Below are 10,391 nucleotides of genomic sequence, written 5' to 3'. Positions count from 1 at the left end.
TACATCCATTGTCCTTGCAATAGATGTGGGAACTTGAGTAAGTATACGGTAAAAGTGGTTAGGGAGCATTTGTACTTTCATGGTTTTGATGAAAGGTATAACAACTGGATATGGCATGGTGAAGCTAGTGTCTGTAGGGATGAGCAATATGGTTTTCTTGGTTCTGAAACAGTAGACATGTGCGAAGGGGCTTTTGATAATTTCAATCATGATCCGGACAAGTTTCAGAGTTTCGTTGAGGAAGGGGAAATGCCCTTATATGTTGGTTGTGATAAGTACAGTAGGTTATCTGCAGTGGTCAGATTGTTCAACCTGAAGGCAAAACATGGGCTGACAGAGAGTAGCTTCTCTGATTTTCTGGTTGCTTTTGGAGATATGCTACCTGATGGTAATGTGCTACCCTTGTCTATATACGAGGCGAAGAAGTCATTGGCTGCTTTAGGAATGGAGTATGTGAAGATACATGCTTGCCCGAATGATTGTATCTTATATAGAAAGGAGTATGAAGATGAAACAAGGTGCCCTAAGTGTGATCTCTCTAGGTGGAAGGTAAACAAGGGAGCAGTTGAGAAGGAAGGGGTGCCAGCCAAAGTATTGTGGTACTTTCCTCCTATTCCAAGGTTTAAACGAATGTTTAAATCTTGTGAAACTTCGAAGAACCTCACTTGGCATGCCAATCAGAGAGTGAGTGACGGCATCATGCGCCATCCAGCTGATTCTCCAGCTTGGAAGTTGGTTGACCATAAATGGCCGGATTTTGCAATCGAGCCTAGAAATCTAAGGCTTGCCCTTTCGGCTGATGGGATAAATCCACACAGTTCATTAAGTAGTCGATATAGTTGTTGGCCTGTCCTCTTAGTCACCTACAACCTTCCTCCATGGTTGTGCATGAAGAGGAAATTTATGATGCTAAGTTTGTTGATTTCGGGTCCTAAGCAGCCAGGAAATGACATAGATGTGTATTTAGAACCATTGGTTGAGGATTTGAGAGCACTATGGAATGGAATTGAGGGAGTGTATGATGGTTTCAGGAAAAACTCATTCACTTTGAAGGCTGTACTTCTATGGACGATCAATGATTTTCCAGCTTATGGTAACTTGTCTGGGGCCTCAGTGAAAGGGTATAAAGCATGTCCCATATGTGGAGAAAACACAGATTCTGTTAGGCTAAAACATGGTAAGAAAATTTGTTTCCAAGGGCACAGAAGATTCTTACCACGACACCACCCATATCGGAGACAAATGGCTGCTTTTAATAACAAGCAAGATGAGCGTGAGCCTCCTACACCTCTAAGTGGACATCAAGTCTTGGAAAGAATTTCAGGAATCAATTGTATCTTTGGGAAGAAACAAAGAAAGGACAACTTAGGTGGTGAAAGCCATGCTCCATGTTGGAAGAAGAGATCAATCTTCTTTGACCTAGAGTATTGGAAGTCCCTTCATATAAGGCATGCTCTCGATGTAATGCACATTGAGAAGAATGTGTGCGAGAGTATCATTGGGACTTTACTAAACATTCCAGGTAAGACAAAAGATGGGGTGGCTGCCCGTTTAGATCTCGTGGAAATGGGGGTAAGACTAGACTTGGCACCACAAATTGGGAACAAGAGGACATTTCTGCCTGCAGCTCCATATACACTTTCTCGGGATGAGAAAAAAGCTATATGCAAGTGTTTGTTTAGTATCAAGGTCCCGGAAGGTTACTCTTCAAATATACGAAACCTAGTATCCATGGAAGAGCTCAAACTTTTCGGTCTTAAGTCTCACGATTGCCACACCTTAATGCAACAATTGCTACCTGTTGCCATCCGTTCAGTTTTGCCCAAGAATGTGAGATATGCTATTACTAGGCTGTGTTTCTTCTTTAATGCCCTATGCTCCAAAGTGGTTGATGTGTCCAAGTTGGATAAAATTCAGTCTGATCTTGTAACCACCTTGTGTTTGCTGGAGAAGGTTTTCCCACCTTCATTCTTTGATATAATGGTCCATTTAACCATGCACCTTATTAGAGAGGTACGATTGTGTGGACCAGTCTTTTATAGGTGGATGTATCCATTTGAAAGAGGCATGAAAGTGTTAAAAGGTTATGTCCGGAATCGTAATCGTCCAGAGGGCTGCATTGCTGAGTCTTATATTGGTGAGGAAGCCGTGGAGTTTTGCTCGGAATATTTATCTGGGGTACATGCAATTGGTACTCCCTCTTCGCGTATGGGTGCACCAAAGACTAGTAAGCCTCTATCAGGTGGTAGGGTAGTTAATGTAGACCGTGAAGTTTGGGAACAAGCTCACCGCTGTGTTTTGGAGAATGCCGCTGAATGCGATTCGTATGCCGAGTAAGCTCACTGATTGTGTTAAATACATACTTAATTAGAAGTTTTTGTAATGCATAATTTACATGTTTTAATAATTGTACTTTATCTGTTTATAGACAGCATAAGGCTTACTTGAAAACCCTTTATTCAAGTAAAAAAAGAAGTGAAAAGTGGCTACTAGAAGAGCACAACCGCAGATTTATCTATTGGTTACGTGACAAGGTATTACTTTGTTACCTTAAAAACCACTTAGCCTAATGCCATCTATTTGGTGTTGTGTTTCTGTTTTAAAAATGGCATCCTAACCTTTGTGCTCATAGGTGGCAGAGTTAATCAATGGTGGATCCAGTGGCATAACGGCCTCGTTGAGGCGGCTAGCTATAGGTCCACCTATGAGTGTGTTGCAGTATGAGGGCTATCAGATTGAGGGCTGCCATTATCACACAAAGGCACGTGATTCCACACGCACAGTCCAAAACAGTGGGGTGACCTTGGTGGCAAAGACAATGCAAGTGGCAAGCGCGAAGGATAAAAATCCTGTCTACACTGATATGTCTTTCTTTGGTGTTATCGAAGAAATATGGGAACTGGATTATAATGACTTCAGGGTGCCCTTATTTAAATTTCAATGGGTAGAGAACAATAAGGGAATTAAGACAGATGAACTAGGGTTCCAATTGGTTAATCTTAATAGGATAGGTCATAAGAAAGACGTATTTGCTTTGGCTGCCCAAGTGAAGCAAGTATTTTATATAGAAGACCCACTAGACTCTAATTGGTCAGTGGTACTTGCAGTCCCAAATAGAGAGTTTAATGATTGTGCTCATGAGGATGAGTTGGGGGACACCATTATTGACCATCAATCCTTTAGCCTTGGATTACCTCCTGTTGAGGAATTTGATGATATAATAGGAGAGGATGATAACAGTTACAAGAGGGATAATTGTGAGGGTGTATGGATTGATCACTCCAAAAACACAACTTGACAATCTAAAGGTTTGAATTTATTCAGTTTTTATGTGTCACTTAATTTCAGTGATCGAGCTTCAATTTAAAGGTTTCTATCTCTTTGTCTGTTCTTGATTGTTATCCTTTATTCACTAACCTGTCAGTTTATACATTACTAAGCACACAAGTAAGTATTGCTCTAACTTTGAAGCTACTAATGTTTTCAGGTATATGACTTGATAATGGCTACACCATCAAGAAAAAAAGCTGCAGCTGCGAAATCCAAAGGCAAGAGGGTTGCCACCCCAAAATCAAAGGCCAACAAACCTGCAGTTTCCAAGGCCAATGACAACAAAAAAGCATGTTCGACTTCAAAGGCCAACAAACCTGCAGTTTCCAATGCCATTGACAACAAAAAAGCATGTTCGACTTCAAAGGACACTGTTACAACTGCAGGCAGCAGCAAATCCTCACGTGGTGTTACAAAGATGCACAAAATAGTCGTTAAGAAGGCTTTAGGTCGAAAGCTGAAAGTGGAGTACAACTCACATGGCTTGCCAGTAGGGGAAACAAGGTTGTACTTGGCTTCTTATATAGGAGTTTTGGCAAGGACAACTATACCTATTACGCATACTCGCTGGCCGAAAGTGCCAGATGACCTAAAGCAGAACATTTGGGACGATGTTCAGGTAATTAAGACCTTCATAAAATTTCTTATAATCCTAGTGTCATTTGAATTTGTATGTGTCTTAATTAAAAAGTTTATAAATTATATATACTACCACATAATACTCTGCCACATTATAAGCATTTTTCTTTCATTACACACTTCCTTTAGATACACTTGTTACACACTTGCTTCATCTTCAATTCATTATAAGCATTATAATTTCAGTCACATAAGCTTTATAATTTCAGTCGCATAAGCTTTATAATTTCAGTCGCATAAGCATTATACTTGTTCCTTGTAGAAAGCATTTGAGTTGGCCAAAGAAAGCAGGAAATGGGTGTTGTCATCTGCTGGCAGTAAATGGAGGTCTTTCAAGACTACATTAACCACCAAATACATATTGCCATTCAAAGATGACCCGGAAGCGGAAGCTTTGCAGACCCCACCGAAGGAGTACGACTTTATTGCACCGGATACTTGGACTGCCTTTGTTGCTCAACGATTATCAAATGATTTTCTGGTAAAGATTTCAGTTTAGAATTCAAAGTTTGTGGTACATATATATGTTTGTTAGCTTCCATTTAGGGTCTAATGTTTGTGGTATGTGGTGTCGTCATCGTAGGAACTACACGAAGCGCAAAGGCAGAGAACTGCAAAGCGGAAGTATCATCATAGGTTATCAAGGAAGGGATATATTGGCTTGGAGGAGGAATTAGTAAGGCTATAAGAATCCCATAATTGATTTGTCTTTCAACTATATGTAATGGGAATTGGAGGTTGGACTCACTATATATATGGTTAATTTTATGCTGAATAGAGGAAGAAAAATGTTGATGAAGATGATGTAGACCGCTGTGTCCTATGGAAGAAAGCTAGGGAAGACTGTAATGGGAACTTGAGTGAAGAAGTGATGCCTGTGGCTAAAGTCATAGTAAGCTACTGAATCTCACAGATTGAGGTTGGATAATTGATTGTGTAGTGATATGCTGAAACTGTTCATGTTTTTCTTATTTTGGCAGGACGAGTTGATGGACAAAGTGAAAGCTGGAGAGTTGAAGGTGGAAGGTGCTAATGATGTTCTAAGCATGGCATTGGATACTCCGGAGCATGCCGGCAGGGTCAGGGGTGTGGGGGGAAATATCAACCCTTCGGTGTACTTCAACATCCCAAAAAAACCTAGGGATGAGATGACCATGAGTAAGAGAGACCTAGTGGCTATATTGCAGAGGAACAATAGGGAGCTGTTGGACAGAATTGAGAAGTTGGAGTCAATGAACAATGTGGCTACACCAAAACAAGTTCCAGGTACAGGGCTGGTCTCTGATAAAGCAAGTTGCTTTGGTGAGGAAAAGGCTAAGGCTGCAGAGGTTGATGTTGAAGAGAAAGTTGAAGTAGTGTCGGTGGAAGAGATGGAAAAGGCAGCAATGAAGGTAACGTATGATTCTTTGGTGCCATGTTTTCATATGACAAGTAATATACTTCAGTTTGATTGTTTCTAAGCCAAAGAAAGCTATTCATTACAAATCTGATTTTAGGTTTAGGCTTATGAGTTATTATGTTTGTGTAGGGAAAATCATGCAAACTGGCAGTAGGAGATGTCACCAACATTGTTGCGTGGGGTACAATGATTGATATGGCATCCAACACAGTACACGGTGCTCCCTTAGGTGAGGGAAACGTGAGGGTTTCAATTGACATTGCCAACAAGGAAGAAGCATTACTTCCCTTCCCAGTAAGGGACGAGTTAATCACAGTTGGGCAGGCTGTTGGAAGCCATGTGGCTTGGCCCCAAGAGCTTGTTATCGTTGGGAACAACAAGGTAAATACCAACTTCAGGTCTGTTACTGCTATTTAGTTACCAGTGTTACTGCTAGTCTGTTTTTTCTTACCGAAATATTTGAGTACTTATTGACCTTTCCAAGACATATAATTATGTCCAGTTTTGTCATCTATGCCAATTACTTGAAGTTCAGTTTTTGAGGTCATTTCATTACTCTTTATGCTTTTAATTATTCTAGTATTCCCTATCCAAAGTATATGAAGCCAATTGTGGCAAATCAAAATGCTAAACATGTATTAGACAGCTGCATATGATCTGTGTTTGCATGCTCCCCTGCCATGCATTGCTTTTCCTTTCACCTCAAATTCAACAAGCAATTCCAACACTACAAGAAGAATGCAACCCAAATCAGAGCACACAGGAGGCAGACTCTAAGTTGATTCATGCAAGCTTCCAATTTGGGTGCTAGCTAGTAGCTCCTTAGTCGTTATAAAAGGGCTTGCAAATAAATGGGAGGTTCATCCCCTGGGGGCCCACACTAGCTAGCAACCTCCATACTAGCTTTAAAATAGAACCATAAAGCATTCTCTAGAATCTCCACCAACCAGCATGGACAACTCATCATAATATTTAGAACATATTTGTGATGAGAAAAAGAGATGGTAGTTCATAGTTGGTTGAAGTATAGAGACATTAAGACAGAGTGGGTGTTACTAAAAAAAAATAATAAGCAAAATAAAAAGAGGAAGAAGCTAGACAGATTTGGGGTAAAAATAAAAACAGAAAGAACATGATATTTTCAGTATTAGAATCATTATCAAAAGTACTATTATCTATCTTTGCACATGATTGTTCCTAATTGAATAAAGTTCATATTATGCTTTGTGTTTAACTTTCTATATGCATCATCATTACTATTATTCCAACTAATAGCAGCTTTGAGAACAAGAAAAGAAAATATGGTGAAGGAAGACAAATGAATAACTACAAGAAAAACCAGACTGCACAGCAGGGAGGGGGAGAGAAAGGGGGAAGAGCTCAATGCTTTTCCAATCAATTTTTCTTCTTTTATTTAATTTTTAATTTTGGTTTTAGATTAATTTTGCTTCTTTAATTAAAAATAAGTGAGACCAATCAAATTATCACAATTCAGCATACCATTATCTGCCAAATGAATGAAAAATAAATCCACAGCTACGCAAGAAAGTTATGGTCATAATTCCAATATGCCTGATGTGTCTTTGTCTTAGTAAATCACTAACAAGCTCTTGTTTATCTTTGATACCCTATAAACAGACAAAGCAGGTTCCTGCCATGGTGAAGGAGCTATTCAAGAAGGAAGCAGCCGAAAAACATGTCCCGAAGCAATGCAAGTTGTTGTATCGATTTGCAACGGAAACAATGGTCGCTAGTGGCAAAGTCATGAGTAGTGAAGTGGAGCCAGAAGTCTTTGGAGATGTCCGAAGACTTTATATATTAAAAGAGGATATTACTAGCTTATTGGAGATGAAAGAACTTTCAGCCACATGCTTAGTTGTGTACATGAGGTAATTGTACTCTTTCAACCACATGCATTAATTTATTCAACTATTTCTCAACTTGAACTGTTTCTGATACACATGCATTGTAAAAACATTGATAGGCACCTGTACGATAGGCTGATCGAATCAAACATGACTGACATGGTTGGTTTGGTGGACCCGGCACGCATCTCTGTGGGAGCTGGAAACCCAGAGCGGAGATCAACCTACCTAGCAGATAGGTTCCAGCAAGGAAAATGCGATCGTGTCTTTTTAGTGCCATTCAATGCTGGGTATCCCTTGACTGGTTGATGTTTTAATGCTAGTTTTATGCTCATGTGTATTTCTTTCGCTAATTATCGTTCAATTTGACAGTAACCATTGGATTTTGACAATCATTAGTGAAGAAAAGGACGTGGTCTACATCATGGACCCTCTTCCAAGACAAACCAGTAACCCAGGCTGGATGGATGTCGTGAACACGTAAGTGTCTATTAATATGTACCATCTTACATAATATGGATTGTATATTAAATTGTGATATATAACTTAAATTGATATTTTGTCTGAACTAGTGCTATTAGACAATTTAATGGGGTTACGGGAAGGAAAGGTCCGAAATCACCAACTTGGAAGCATCTCTATGTAAGTGTCTATGTATTACTTAAGTCTTTAAGTTTCTATGTCTTACACATTGGACTAATTTAATTAAGTATAACTCTATGTAATTTCCTTTGCTTGTCTGTAGTGTCCTAAACAACCAGGTGGTGTTGAATGTGGATATTATGTCATGAGGTACATGAAGGAAATAGTTGAGGACACAACCCTTGCATATGAGTCGCAGGTTAGAATACTTACTCCTATTGGGGCAGTTGACTGGTATATTTTGCTATCCTTTGTACAGTTCTAACTTGGGAAACTTGTAAAAGGGAATTACAGGAGGAAGGGATGGCCTAGCTAGGACTTTGTTGCTGGTTTTTAAGACTTTGTTGCTGGTTTTTAAGACTTTGTTTTCTGGCTTTGCATCTTTTTAATTTTTTCTGTGTATGTGTGTTTGGGTTGGTGCTGTGTGCATTAAAGAGTGTGTTTGGGTTGATGGTCTGCATTTCTCTTCTATTTCCATTATTTTTTACTTGCATTATTGCTGAACTCTAGCTAGGCTGATACTGTGACTACTCATTTATACTTGCATGATCCATTTTTTGAATCATATATATGTGCAGCCATTTGAAAGCGCTTGCTGAATGCACGAAATGTAGGCCATCTGAATTCAATATATCAGATAAATTTAGATGATATATAACTTACATAAGATTGCAGCCATCTAAATTCAGATGATATATAACTTATATATCAGCAAGTATTGAATTTAGATGATATATAACTTACATAAGATTGCAGCCATCTAAATTCAATACTTGCTGCAATCTTATTCATGCTTTTGGCCTATATTTTTCTAATGCCCTTTGGGATCCTTGCTGAATGCACTTTTCTTTCTTGTTTTTCAGTGGAGTAACCTGAAGAGCAGGAGAAGCAGTTACACACAAGAACAAATAGATGAAGTACGGGTTGAATGGGGAGATTATGTTTCCATGAATTTTATTTAGACTAACATGCATGTTTTTGGTAACTTTTTGAGCATTTTGTTGTAGATATGAAGATATATACTAGCTAGTTCACATTCAAATCTTTTGTATAGGCAGAATTTAGGCCTAGCTGAATTGCACTGTTATGCCTTCATTATTTTTGTACATGTTGGCATGTGTTTAATTAGGATCTAGCTAGCTAGAGATGGATAGTGATTTTGGGGTATAAATGATGAGGGCTATCCATAAGTCTATATGGATTTGTAATCTTATTTTGTTAACTTCATTACTGAGTTTGGATGTTGGATTCATTTATATGAATGGAAGAATTTAAGTTGAATTATGGTGTAGAAGCTTAGTCATTGTTCAGTGGATGGATATTTACCAATTAGTTGGGTTCAATATCAGAACCCTATTGCATATCAGATTATGTAAAAATGCAACGATAAGGAATGAAGTTTCAACATCATTTTTTAAAAAAAAAAACCGATATCTAAATAATATTTTTATATCAGATTTTAATTGCAAAACCAATATTTTATACATCTTTTATATCAGATTTTAATTGCAAAACCGATATGTTATACACCTTTTATATCAGATTTTAATTCCAGTCCCGATATGTTATACACCTTTTATATCATATTTTAATTGCAAAACCGATATGCTATACATCTTTTATATCAGATTTTAATTTCAAAACCGATATGCTATAAATCTTTTATATCAGATTTTAATTACAAAACCGATATGCTATACTCATTTTATATCTGATTTTAATTACAAAACCGATATGCTATACACATTTTATATCTGATTTTAAGTACCAAGACGATATCATAAGTATCTTACATATCGGAATGTAGTTTTTAAGATATCAGAAATCATTAATATCTGATAACAATGATGGTATATCATATCGGATTATCAAACAAATACGATATCTAATATAATATAGACATCAGTGAATAACCGATATGTAATATGGGAGAATAGATATCGGCACGCATTATATCGGTTGGAAACCTAAATAGATATCGGTTTATCACTGATATATATGAAGGTTTTTCTTGTAGTGTGGGTTCAATTTTATTTAAGGGCCGGTATGGAGACAATGTTAAACGGGTCCCTTATGACTTTATCGTGGAACAAAATAAAATCGCAAGGTCACAAGAGTACTACGTTTGGAGAGAGAGAGAGATATATATATATATAATGAGAAAAGATTTTGTGCCCTAATCTGATGAATTTGCCACATCATAATAATATTATTATTGTAAAAAGACTATTCTACGTACCCAACTTGAATCTAATAGCTGAAATTATTAAGAAATTTGTATTTTATCTTTTCCATGATTTGAACCTTCTCTTCAAATCTTCAAACCTTATAAGTGCATAATCATGTTCATATATATGACTAAACTTGGGATGTACATGATCCTCCGATTGCAAAAGATGAATGCCAATTCCCAGCATTATTCAAGGCGTGAATTCTCTGAGTTCATAAAATTCCTGGAAAACTAAATAATTAATTACCATGCCCATCACAATCAAAATCAAAGGAGTCAACCCTCC

General features: G+C 37.8%; 2 protein-coding genes across 2 annotated transcripts; both read left to right on the top strand.

The window, feature by feature from the left end:
* The first annotated feature begins 216 nt into the window (after positions 1-216).
* LOC147273474 (uncharacterized) lies at positions 217-5,429 on the top strand. The gene is made up of 8 exons (XM_086228225.1): positions 217-2,333; positions 2,429-2,534; positions 2,633-3,265; positions 3,488-3,949; positions 4,232-4,450; positions 4,553-4,645; positions 4,748-4,861; positions 4,950-5,429. The coding sequence occupies exons 1-8, from the start codon at positions 250-252 to the stop codon at positions 5,427-5,429; spliced, it is 4,191 nt and encodes a 1,396-aa protein (XP_086084351.1). The 5' UTR covers positions 217-249.
* Positions 5,430-5,539: 110 nt separating this feature from the next.
* LOC147273473 (uncharacterized) lies at positions 5,540-9,156 on the top strand. Its single transcript, XM_086228224.1, has 7 exons — positions 5,540-5,749; positions 7,007-7,257; positions 7,353-7,523; positions 7,606-7,713; positions 7,806-7,875; positions 7,979-8,074; positions 8,739-9,156. Exons 1-7 carry the CDS (start codon positions 5,555-5,557, stop codon positions 8,835-8,837), a joined length of 990 nt encoding a protein of 329 aa, XP_086084350.1. The 5' UTR covers positions 5,540-5,554; the 3' UTR covers positions 8,838-9,156.
* Positions 9,157-10,391: the final 1,235 nt, after the last annotated feature.

Source organism: Dryas octopetala, chromosome 9 (genome assembly GCF_963921425.1).
Source record: "Dryas octopetala chromosome 9, drDryOcto1.1, whole genome shotgun sequence".
Classification (NCBI taxonomy): Eukaryota; Viridiplantae; Streptophyta; class Magnoliopsida; order Rosales; family Rosaceae; genus Dryas; species Dryas octopetala.
Note: the sequence above shows the minus strand (reverse complement) of the source record. Positions and strands in the feature narration are given on the sequence as shown.

What these genes read in the sequence shown, in the direction of transcription:
- LOC147273473 (XM_086228224.1), top strand. Translation starts at nt 5,555, where the DNA reads ATGATTGATATGGCATCCAACACAGTACACGGTGCTCCCTTAGGTGAG. An exon ending in TTAGTGCCATTCAATGCTGG is followed by an intron (nt 7,524 to 7,605) that starts GTATCCCTTGAC and finishes TCAATTTGACAG; the next exon opens with TAACCATTGGATTTTGACAA. An exon ending in CAACTTGGAAGCATCTCTAT is followed by an intron (nt 7,876 to 7,978) that starts GTAAGTGTCTAT and finishes GCTTGTCTGTAG; the next exon opens with TGTCCTAAACAACCAGGTGG.
- LOC147273474 (XM_086228225.1), top strand. Translation starts at nt 250, where the DNA reads ATGCCCTTATATGTTGGTTGTGATAAGTACAGTAGGTTATCTGCAGTG. An exon ending in GATTATCAAATGATTTTCTG is followed by an intron (nt 4,451 to 4,552) that starts GTAAAGATTTCA and finishes TCGTCATCGTAG; the next exon opens with GAACTACACGAAGCGCAAAG. An exon ending in TTGGCTTGGAGGAGGAATTA is followed by an intron (nt 4,646 to 4,747) that starts GTAAGGCTATAA and finishes TATGCTGAATAG; the next exon opens with AGGAAGAAAAATGTTGATGA.